The sequence below is a fragment of the Hippocampus comes genome, unplaced genomic scaffold (assembly GCF_001891065.2).
Source record: "Hippocampus comes isolate QL1 unplaced genomic scaffold, H_comes_QL1_v1.1 scaffold226, whole genome shotgun sequence".
In the NCBI taxonomy this organism is placed as follows: Eukaryota; Metazoa; Chordata; class Actinopteri; order Syngnathiformes; family Syngnathidae; genus Hippocampus; species Hippocampus comes.
In genome coordinates this window covers 273,475-285,489 of record NW_017805477.1, presented here as the reverse complement: position 1 = coordinate 285,489, position 12,015 = coordinate 273,475, and the positions used below count along the sequence as shown (strand labels likewise).

The window sequence follows — 12,015 nt, the reverse complement described above, 5'->3', positions numbered from 1 at the left end:
GAATGAGTGGGGGGGGGGGCACGGGCTGGGGTGGGGGGGGTGAAGAAAGGAGAGAATAAATATGACAATCTTTCTGAGACCTGCGGGCAGGATTACCGATGCAGGCTGCCATAGTTATTAAACACGTTCTAAATTAAATGCCTCCATGAATTTTGCACAGAAATACATTTTCATACGTTTGCATGCCAAATGTGGCATTTCATATTTCAGATTCATCTCGCCGCAGTCATTTTGGGGAAATGTCATCTAAACAAAGATTTTGTCATTTACCAAAGGAAATGACTCCGCGTAGCAGCTTTGGCCGTTGCTTTCTCTCGCTGCGTCGTTCTCCCTTCCCCTCTCCCTCCTCTGCGCCCGCCCGCCCGCCCGAGTCTGCGTGCGCCGGTTGTTTCAAGTCAGCAAGCCATAAAAAATCTTTATCTCGGTGAAACACAGCAATTTGGGAGATAATCGAATGGTGACTGGGGGGCACGAGCGCCAGTCTGAGGAATTATACCACAATCTCCCCTGCATTTACAACCTTCCTCAAAGCCAGTTGTCACCCTGGAAGGAAAAGCCCCCGACTGAAGATTCATTACATCTGGAAGAAGCCAGCGCGGCGGCGCGGCGGCCCCCGTCCCCGCGTGCGGCACAACGGCGCACTCCTCCCACAGCTGCCGATGATCCACATTCTTCTCTTTCTCCCTCGTCTCGCCTCCAAACCCCTTTTCATCTGCGAAGGCGGCGTCTTCCTCCTCCGACGCCTCAAACTTGTCGGAGGAAGCTGCCGCGAAGCGTGGCCCGCTGCCGCCTGGCTGGCGGACGGCAGGTCGCTCGCAGTGCAGGATGACGTCGGCCGAGTCTTTCCGATATATAACCCCTGCGATTGCTCACCGATTCAGGATCAATACATCCTCAGATTCGGTCTTTGTCGCTGCGTCTCGTTCCGCCAAGCGGGTCCGGTTTGATGACGTGGCGCGTTATTCTATTTGGTCGGCTTACTCCGACAGCCGGTTTGTGCTTCGAAGCCGTTTTTTGTCGCGGGCCACGCGGGAGTTCGCGGTTCCCTCGGAGGGCCGTGATGACTCGAACATACAAAGAAGTCAAGAACAAGAGTTTGCTGAATCGCTGGTCAAGTTGCCGTGATGAGGGCTTGATTTATTACGTGGGAGAATTGAACCGTTTTTGAAGTCGACATGATCGATTGGCTTTCGCCGGCCACGTAAAATGAGGCGGCCCCCGGTCCTGCCGTTGGACGGGCGCGTCCTCCAAGAGATCAGCCACCAAAGGCTCGGCGAGCGTGTGAATGCGACCATTGAAAGAACTTGAAAAGAATCAGCACCGCCGAATGATCAATCCACGGTCACGTGGAATTCGACCTTACCGAGGAGGATTGTGGGAGTTCCGTCGTCTCTCCGTACGTGGGCGTGGCTTCCTGGCCTTCTCGCGGGCTGTCCGGGGTATTGCTCCTGCACGCCACACGCACAAAAACAACAAGCTAACCCCGTTAGAAACCCGCATTTTGGACTCGCCGGCCGACAGCGGCGCAATCTAATAAGAGCGCGCGAGCAAACACTTCTTCTTTCCTCCTCTCGCTCCCTTTCTCCGCCTTTCATTCTTATCAGAGGTAATGTAATAAGCGACCGCTTCGCTCTGTCTCCTCGCCGCGTCTCTTAATTCCTCCAAATCAAGCAATATCACAGGGGCCCCGGCCCGCCTGTGACTGGGGATAAGACGGGAGTAAAAAAAGGAGGATCATTCGACAAAGAAACCTCCGCATCAAAGGCGGGCACGGGCTCTTTCTTTTCTATCCTTCCCCGCCGTCTCTGTTTGCCCATCAAAAGTATTACATGTGCTTTCATCAGTTCACAACAAGGCACAATGCGCCTTCTAATGCAATTACTCAACCTCCATTAAATCAGAAAGAGTGGCGACAAATGAATTACACATTTGTTACAAAAAGGAGGGGGAAAAAAAATCAAAACAACGCAAGTCAGCGCCATGTCTCCACTCTTTTTTTTTTTTTCCCTTTCATGGGCATGGCGAGAGAAATGGCGAAATCATTTCTCATTCAATTCCAGGCAGATGTAGCCCTAGGTGATGCGTAGAAAGTCTCCCGTGTCTAATAGCCACCCACCACTGATATCGGAAGGAATTTACTGGGTTCAAAGCTGTCGAGAGGAGGTCACCGCGCTAAACCCCCCCAACTACATTCATCTGACACGGCTGGTGTCCAACTACCCACCCACCCATAACGCAGCCAAACACAAGAGAAGATCCTGATGCGCGCGCGTGCGCGCGGTATTTTCATGATTCTATTATGTCAGCCGCCACGCTAGCCCGTAATTACTCCAAAACAAAATCATGCGCAGCCGAGCGCCCGCGGGGCGCTCGCTACGAGATGTGACGTGCCATCTCGGACTTGGAGCGGACGCGCAAAGAACTGCGAGCCCGACGACACGGACACGATTCTGCGGCCCGGAGCCGTCCTCTAACGCACGATGCGATGCACGCGCGAGGATTAAAACGCTCTCTCAGATGTCCGCCAAAAGACAAATGCCTTTCACACGGGTAATGACCATGTGACATCGGATACGCAAATAGAGAAAAATGTGAGAATGAAACGGACTCACCAGTGGCCGATGGTGGTTAATCTGGATTGGGTGCGTGCGGCCTCCTCGCGGTGGCTTTTGGGACGAGGCGCCTTGTAAAAATGAAGGCATCCGAATTAGCGATTAACCAAAATATTTGTGGCCCACTGAAGACGCTTGATGGAGGATTGGCTGACTCCAAAATCAAGTGCCTGACAGTTTCCAAGTGCTCTTTGGAATACAATGAATAGCAAATACACAGATTGATTGAGCGTTTATACGTTCACCCATTGAGCAAGAACAGTCCTGCGGTATGTTACGAGCAAAAAAAAAAAATGGACTGAGACACCATTTCATTCGACTTTTGCATGACTTCATCCAGCATGACAGAAATTATCCGTCCAGCTCGATTAAGATCCCTAATTTGACAATGTATATGTTTTCCACTTCGTCCGATTCAATTGAAGAGCTCCAGCAAAGAGGTTCCTTGACGTTGACATTGATGGAGAGCTATTTATTTGGCCAAATGTTTATTATTGCACTTTTCGTTTGCAGTAAATGCTTGTCCAATTTTGCTTTCGCCTCTTACCAATGTGTTGCGCTTATCAAGTTGTCTCACACACACACACACACACACACCAAGTCTCGATAAAAAGCACGGGTAGTAGCGCAAACACACACACACACACACACACACACACACACACACACACACACACACACACACACAAACACACACCAAGTCTAGATAAAAAGCACGGGTAGTAGCGCAAGATCTGTGATCTCAACGTCGGCCTTACTTTTCCACTCCCATCGAAGACGTCCATCAGCCTTCTCTTCATCTTTGCCCACTCGCTCATCTTCGCGGGCGCCTTCAGAGCAGCGTGCGGTAAATTGACAAGCACACAATGGAAGAGTTGACTAGAAGAAATGAACACCGCTGCAATCTGCGGTGAATCGATACCGGGCCGGACCCCGAAGACATGTTGCGTTACACCAGCGCGAGTTTACATGCAGTCAGCACATTCGCACGGGCCGTATAGACGCATTGATGCCGTTAAGTGACGGCATCGTTCTGCTTTTCCGGCCTTTCTACGGAAGATGAGGCGAAGAAGAAAAAGGCCATTCTTTTCCCTTGAATAGATGGAAAATCTCCAGTGGATAATGCACTTTGAATGCGGAAGCAGGAGTGCAGTGCATAAATATCACGGGAGAATAAGATAACACTGATCCCGGCCCTGATATAAGGCGCCGCTTATCCAGGAAGGCAGGATGAGTCAACTTCTTTGACTTCTACGCGACGACGAGACATTGTTCCAACGTTTTTTGAACCAATTACGCTCACTTTACATTCCGATACGACAAGACTCTTACTCGTCTTTCAAGTGAGATTATGACTAAATATACTTTGGATACAAGTTCCGCAATCTGTTTATGGAGTCAGGGGGGGTTGGGCTGGGGGGGGGGGGTCTGCATTTCCGTACGCAGTGCCAACCATGTTCTTTTCTTCACTCCATTTCTGTTGCGAGTGGCAGTATGCAAGCGAATGTTCGGCTCGCTCAGCATCTCCACGCTTGTTCATCCTCGCACAAAAGCGCAGTTGGAGAGTAAGCCGTCATGCTGTCGTTGGCCTGAGCAGGAAAAGAAACACTTTGCTCACGCCCATAAAAGTCATCACCCTTCACTTTCGACGCCACAAGCAGACACTCCGCAACAATTGCGCCCTACAACAGTTGGCCAACGTCTTTCTTAAGCCAGCCTGCAAGAGCCACTCGGCGTTGTCACTGTCGCCTCTCTGTAATTTTGTTGAGAGGTCTAAGATGAGGACCATCAATCCATTCGATCCGTTCTTATGCATGCAACCCCAGCTCCACATTCTCCTCTTGAAGCAGGGTACTCCCAAAACAGGCCCGAAACAGGCGCCTTGGCTCAGCTGCGACCAGACGACAAGCGCAATAGAAAACGGATTGAAGGACGTGAGTCATAATGGCCTCAATTGAACCATCCGGCCGCCAGGATAATAACGGCCTGACCCTGATGTCATCATCCATCGACCGGGAAGCGCAACCATCCAGTGGGCACGGGCGTTTCTTGGCGCAGTTTATTTGGAAACTATTCAAACCTATTTAGGTGCCTCGGATGCACGATCCGGTAAGTGCTTTTTACTTGAGTGCATCCGGCAGACTTTCAGACTAAAGCAGCCAATTTTAAATAGTTGCGGCTGAAGAAAAAAGTGGGGCAAAGTAGGAAGTAAGTGGGCAAAGAAAAAGCACACAAAGTTCCACACTGACGGCAACAACTGAGAAATGCGCACGCACGTGTTCTTCTTTGTCCATTAGCTTGAGCCACCCGTACGCGGCATAATGGATGCGGCCGACGCGCTGGTGAATATGGGACCATGACACAGATATTCCTCTTTGTAGCTTTGTAGCTGACCTGCTGCAGTGAAAGGCTGCCAAGCGTAATCATGTCAGCTCGCGCGCGTTCCCTCGCCGGCCGAGCGCGGCGAGCGACCACCTCCTCGGAAGTCTTGACTGCAAAAGGAAAACAATCAGGATCCTCTTACGACACATCTTGAGGCATTAGTGCACATTATGTACGGACCGAAGAAATTTTGAACACGTGGTCGTCATCAAAACGTCATTTCGACTCTTCGCGCCTGTCATTTCCACATCCGTTCTCTAATTTCTCAACTCGAGTCAAATGGATTTCCAGAGCACCGCCGTAGACAAAGTGCTGCGCACGGAGCCAAAACGATTCAGACGACGGCAAACGCTAAAACAATACGTTAACAACAAAGGCAGTCGGAAGCACACAATCGGTCCGTCTAAAAATCAAGTCTCTGGCCGAGTTCACAAGCCAAAGAATAAGAATGCGTTTTGAGACGAGTTTTAAAGATGGGCAGCGAGCGGGCTTAGTTCTCGGTGCCTCTAATATCGTGTCTTGGTGGTCAGGCCTGAGGCCCGGGCGGGCGTGGAGGAGCTGTGAGAGGTCGGGGGGGCGGGCCATTTCAGGATTTGAAAATGAATCCGAAAATCTTCAAAAGAACTCTAAAATGAGCCAGTGAAGGGATGCGGGAGGATGTGCTCCCTCTTTATGAGTAGCGGTCAAGGATCGAGCAGCAGCGTTCTGGACCCACTGGAGGCGCTTCGTGGAGGTTTGGTTGACTCCAAAGACAAATGTGCATGCCAGTAATATTTGGGGGATTTTCATCCATGCGAGACAAGTAAAAACGAGTCAAATGACTTTCTACAACGCTCCCTCTGCCCATGACGGTCCTCACTGCTTGTAGCCCAAGCTCGCACTGGGCCCAGTTTGGGTTTTGGCAATGGGTACTGGCCTGGGAGGGCTCAGAGCCCGAGGCAGCGCCATCCCAACCACCGTGGAGCAGCAGCGGCTTACCCGCCTTCACCTCTAACGCCTCCTCATCCCCGGAGGCTACCACTGTACCTGGAAAGATGCGCATCAGTGGGCATGCGCACACCCTCGCGCACACGCGCGAAGCAGCACACGGAAACATTGTCACGCGCATAGATTTAGAAATGCATTTGCATGCATCCCGACGCAAATATTAAGTCAGAAGAGAGAAATTGGAAACGATGCAAACAAGAAAAGAAATGTAGCGCAGAGCGGGGCTGCTGTCGCACGGCTAAGTTGGCGCATCGCAATGAGAGGGCGCGGCTCAAAAAAACGGAATAGGCTACACACAGGCATTAAAACGCGTAGTAGTCCGTTCGGGGAAAGTGGAGCCTGTCGCAATTTTGGGGAAGAGACCGATCGCCGGGCAATCGTGACTGATACGTCAACACGGGAAATCACGGTTCATCCTTGAAAATGTCTGATAAAAAAATCGGGCCCAAAGTGCTCGGAGCTCATGCAAATGAAGCTTTAGTTTTCCTGAAAAGACTCGTCCTTCACACCGTGCGATACATCATCCTTCTTTGCTACCAAGGAACGATTTCAAAAATAAATCAATCAATCAAAGCTCTTTCTGTAGCTGGACATATTCCCCGCTCGCGCCCCCCTCGTTGTTTGAAAGCAGATGATATTGTTTGGGAATTTGTGTGCGTGTATAAACAACGTGTGTAGTCCCATATGTGCGACTGCCAAAGCTGTTGTCGCCATGCAGTCATTTTACAAGCTGCTCTCTATGCATACAGCCTGACAGAAAACTAGAATATAACGTACGCAGTAGAATGCCAGTTCTGTGCGTTTTCAATTCCCAGCTCGTCACGGCGATAGAATGAACATTTTTTTTTGTAAAGGGAGGAATGATCCTGGAGTCCCCCCCCCCGCCCGCCTCCACCTGTTAAATATGTCTACAACGACCTCACACTCCCTTTTATTAATACTGATTTGTGATTGTTCTTCTGGGCATTGTGGCAGACTGCAAAAGCTGAGAGACAAAAGCAAGGAAAAGCCGAAAGGGAGAGGGTGAGAAAATGTCAGCTTCAACGCCGACACACGCTGATCCACGTGTGCAAGTGCGTCGAAGCCGTGCGGCCTAGACTTGTGGGAGGCATCCATACAGAAGAGGAAGGTGATTGTCTGGAAGTCCAGCAAGGAAGCTGCGCGCTCGCTCTCTCTCTCTCTCTCTCTCTCTCTCTCTCTCTCTCTCTCTCTCTCTGCTTTTCCGCCTATATTGCATGCAGGAGCCGTTAATCCAAGATCCTCTTTACTTTTTACTGTGGGATTTCATGAACATTTCAAAACAATGGGGAGGGGGCTGCTAATCTCTGTGGCACAGCTAAATCCGAGACAAAGGCAAATAATAAGAGACGACTACATTCTACCGTGTTGAAGCGGCCCTAAACCTATCACTTGTGTACGGGAATTACAAGGAAGACGCGCGTCATGTCAACACTATCTGGTGCGAGTGTCTTCAGCCGGAACAATGCCGAGCTTAAACCGCCTCAACATGGCCCCGGCCGGCCACGCATTGAAAGGAAAGGGGAGCATGCGCTAATGAGCGCGGGCACGTCGGCATGCAAACAAAAGCTGCGGTGGGATAGCACTCGCAACCGCTGAGCTCTGGCCACGTGCTTGGTGCGCAGGGCAGTCGTCATGTTTGAACTGGGAACGCTAAGGTGTCACCCTGCAAAAAGTACTCCGCTACTGACACGCGATAAGCACTGGTGCCCACGTCATCGGGGTCGTTTCAAGAGTAGATAAGAGATTTGAGGGGGGAAAAAAAAGGGCTCAATTTTAGCCGGTGGCATGTTCGATCTGATGTTGGTCATTTTGAAGATGAGAACAGCTGGCGGATCTGCGTGAGGGTAGGCTGTGCCACGGTGGGAGTGGGCCACAACCGTCTTCAATTATGGCCAACGTGGCTCCGTTCTTTCCCTCGAAATGCTTGGCACAGCTACGAAAATCAGGATTTGGGCACATTCCACAGTCCCTCAAAACAATTACGGTCAATATTAGTGTGTGTCGTGCAGACTCCCCCCAAGCACGTCAAGTATGAAGAAAACCTGCATTTGATGCAAATTGATACGAACAATTTGACTCCTATTTATGGTTACATGAATGTGATACTTGGAAGCTGAGTAATATCTTTTTAGGGAGCAACCCGTGGATTTGTTTTTGTGGTATTATTTTGTTGATATTTTTTTTTGAGGAATTTCAAATCAACTCCGAAAGTGTGATCATTACCGAAGGCGCATTCGAGTGATGTTTCGGTCGTTATTGGGCACATCTTGATGTTCAAGCCACCAAGATACATGAACAGCGCAATCCTTTCGGAACACATACCGGGCATGTCAATGCAGGTGTCTTCTTCATCCAACAACCCGACCATCCTTCGCTCTTGCAGTCCATTTCCGGCGGCTTTTAATGTTGCTGCAAATACATAACAACGATTACAAAACAAAAAAGAGACGACCTACAGAAGCGTGCTTCAAAATCCTTTCCGACTTATCGGGCACGTCGATCCACAGCAAATATCGACTTGTGAATGATTGATATGAGCCCGGACGAGGACGGGCCAAAATGGAGCACGCGCAGTCAGGTGAAGACGCGGGAGCGTTAACTTGCCCGTTAGCCGGCCTGTCATCAGGTGATGAGATTTGCCTTCGTGAATCCTTTGATATTACACGGCAGTGATATCCGAAAGATACAGGTGAAATGACTTCTCCATTAATAGCCACGTTTCATTATAACCGCCATATTACTCGGCTCCCAGGAGCTCACTTTTAATAGGCCTGGTGGGGGGGGGGGGGGCGCTGCGAACTATCGAGTCAAAAGCGACAACGGACGCGGGGCGAATAGAAGCGGAATGCGGAAAACTGACCAATGATACGTGACCTTCATCAATGACAGTGAAGTCGGGGAGCCAATCTAGCGACACCATCATGTGGCGTATTTACATAGACTGGGCCGAGCCTCGCCAATGGTGATCTCTCTCACCTCCCTTTAATGGACCGAGGCGAACTATGATGATGGCGGACGGCATACTTAATTCGAGCTCATCTTGGCAGCAGACCGCGGCCACGCCGCCACGCCTGGAGTCCGTCTGCTCCGCCGAGATCGGGTCAAAGTCGTTTCGGGCAGATTCATTTCCTGTGAAAAGTGCACGAAGCAAGAGAATGAAAGGTGTGCTGGTGGCGGGGCGGGGGAGTGAGGATGTACGGGTTCAGGTTAGGAGTTATTAGAAGCACATGAAGCGAAATGTTAAGTTTGAAAGGCACGCTGCGGAAGGGCAGGGCCAAGGGCTTCTTGCAGATAAGGCAGAGCCAGTAAGAAACCCGCGATGCGAAGCAGAACTGAGAGAGAGAGAGAGAGAGAGAGAGAGAGAGAGTGTGTGTGGAGGTTTTCTGTGTGCGCCCCTGCATGGCCTGCAGTGCTCTGGGGCCTAATTAGCATGCTGCAAAAGGTCACGGCAGGCAATCTCTTAAATACGACTGCCATATGTTTGCCGTGTTCAAAAGGGACTAATGAGAAAGTCGACAAGCTCAAAAGTACCTGGAATTTCAAAGACAATACCGTCCTAATCCTGGGGTGGGGGGGGGGGGGGGGGTCAGCGGCCTAGAGGACTGAGAAAGGGTGGAGAAGGAGATCCAAAAGGAAAATAACCCGGGCCTCTGTCTCATTGACTTCTTATTAGCAATCACTGACCTATCAAGTCTGCTGCACAGAGTTTATGGGAATCCGACCGCTCGGGGGCACTCCCTATTAAAAGTGCTCCCCACCGAGCCGCTTTCTGAAACCCAAATCATTCTCATTACAGCCTTTGAATATTTCACTCCCATCTAAATAGTTTGCCACATATTTTTCAGTTTGCAGGGTGAGAAAATGTCTTAAGTATCACCTTTTTCCAAGTCTGGTGCCGCCACCACGATCGCTCGGGGAAAGTAGCATGAGGTTCTCGCAGCAGAATGAAATGTGCGTTCAACCAGGAGCGGCCGTGCGTCTCTCGATCCAACAAGCGCTGATGGCTGAACGCCCCGGGTCACATAAGTACTGCATGTGACAGCAGCCGAATCCCATTCAGAACCCGCAAAAAAGAACAAACGAGCGCCCCAAAAATAGGATGGCTGGAGTTTGCACCGTCTGTGCCTCTTTTGTTTCCAATTTTGTAGCAGGTGCATCTAGTGTAGTAACCACTTCATGTCTTACAACCTGGCTAGCAAAATGTAATCACTCAACAGCATGAAATGTAAAAAAAAAAATCAAGTACCTGCAAAGTTACCCCACGATAAATAATTCATCGCGCAAAGGTTTTATGAATTTTCCATCATGTATATATGAATGCACCAGATTTATTCCTATTCTCTATATTATGTATGTTCAGCAACCACCTTTTTTTAAAAAAAATGGTCTGCATGATGGACCTTCTGACATCCTATTAAATAAAAAAACAAACGCTATCCTCGTTCTTTTGCGTGAAGACACGATGGCGATACATTGACAGCAATTACATTCGATGCACCGCGAAAGCAAAATCAATCACACACAGCAAAAAACTGCCATGTGACTCATCCCTGAGAAAACTGGCACGCTCGCAACCTTGGACGCATCCTAATTTCCCCATCCCATTCCTCAAGAGTTCTTCCTGACATCGTGAATTATAAGGGGGCACATTTGTATGCCTGATTGGCCCCGAGCCGTGTTTCGGAGGCGTTGGCAGCGCGGCGCCACAGACGCCGCCTGGGCTCCGTATCGTAGTAGCGTATGTAAATGCGCTCTCCTACGACTCCGGCCCACCACAAGGCACGGAGCTGAGAGTGGGAGTCAAGGCCGATTGTGTCGAGGGGTGCTTCCAGATAGCGATAGAACACCCACTAGTGGAGCGTTCTTCACTGGAAGAAGTTCTGGGAGGGGCTTTTGCCTGTGAGGACACGCTCGCTTTGGAATGCAGGGACCGAGGGGCCCCTGAACGCAGAGAAAGAGAGTTCGAAAAGAAAGCGGGGGGTAAAGGTTAGATCAGGAACACATCTACTGCCAACAAATTTGAGGCTAATGAAAAATGAAGCTTCACCTCTTTCTTTGGCTGAGGCTTGCAGCTCTATTTTTTTTTTTTTTTATTTAGGTGGGTGGGGGAGGGGGAGGTGAAGGGAGCTGCAAGGGCGCTATCTGCCCTGTCACCTTGAATTTCTCTCGGCGGCCAAACGGGAAGAAGGGAAGGCTCGGCGCTTCCTCCTGCGTCGAAGGCTGGGTTTTCCATGCCCGCCGCATCTACTCTCGCTGACAAAATAAGCGGAAATATCAATAAAAATACACAGAGAGACACGAAGGAGGGATGCGGGCGTCGGGTCAAACGGGCCCATTGTAAAACAAAGCATCTTTGGAGGCAAAATATTGCCGTTGCTGAGTTGTCTGCCCCCACAACGTTCTCACGCATCCTCCTCGGTTGACACTAAAACACAATTAGGTTCAAATTAAATCAGAATCTTGCAGGAAGAGGAGGGGGTGGGGAAGGCAGAAGAAGAAGAAGAAGAAATGATTAAAATAATTACAAATTGCGCCCTGACAAGCAAGAGCAAAATTTAGCCCAAAGCCATTTGTCTGTAATTAGTTAATTAATCCTTACACAAATTATGAGCAATAACTCATCAAGCAGGACTCACCCATCAGAAATTCAGCCGACTTGGATTTCTTCTGCTTAGGTTGCTGCGGAGCCTTCTGCTGTAACTTCTGGAGGGAAATTGTGAAATGAATAAATTAGCTGCGGAATGAAGATCATCATTTATGATCCGCAACTAACGCAGTATTTTAAATATGGGACGACACTGAAATGTCATTTAATTTACATCGCCGCTAAAGGGGTCAAGCGCTAATTGAACAACAGGAGTGGAAAAGAAAAATTCATCATAAATAGATAAGAAAAGTTGACATGAATGTGTAATGAAGGTCACATTAAAATATGTCCTCCTTGTTCCCGTTTTTTTTCTCCCCCCCCCGCCCGCCTCTTTTTTTTTCTTCTTCTTCTTTTAATGAACAGGCA

The 12,015-nt window shown here is 49.6% G+C and overlaps 1 protein-coding gene across 1 annotated transcript in view; it reads right to left on the bottom strand.

Moving 5' to 3' along the window:
* Nucleotides 1-11,706, bottom strand: part of ofcc1 (orofacial cleft 1 candidate 1) — a 56,119-nt gene extending 44,413 nt beyond the window's left edge. Inside the window, exons 1-6 of the mRNA XM_019875536.1 lie at nt 11,157-11,706; nt 8,325-9,131; nt 5,007-5,104; nt 3,371-3,442; nt 2,613-2,683; nt 1,364-1,448 (exon numbers count right to left, since the gene is read on the bottom strand). Coding sequence (XP_019731095.1) covers nt 1,364-1,448; nt 2,613-2,683; nt 3,371-3,442; nt 5,007-5,104; nt 8,325-8,370 — 372 coding nt within the window. The 5' untranslated portion in view covers nt 8,371-9,131; nt 11,157-11,706. The remainder of the gene's footprint in view (nt 1-1,363; nt 1,449-2,612; nt 2,684-3,370; nt 3,443-5,006; nt 5,105-8,324; nt 9,132-11,156) is intronic.
* Nucleotides 11,707-12,015: the final 309 nt, after the last annotated feature.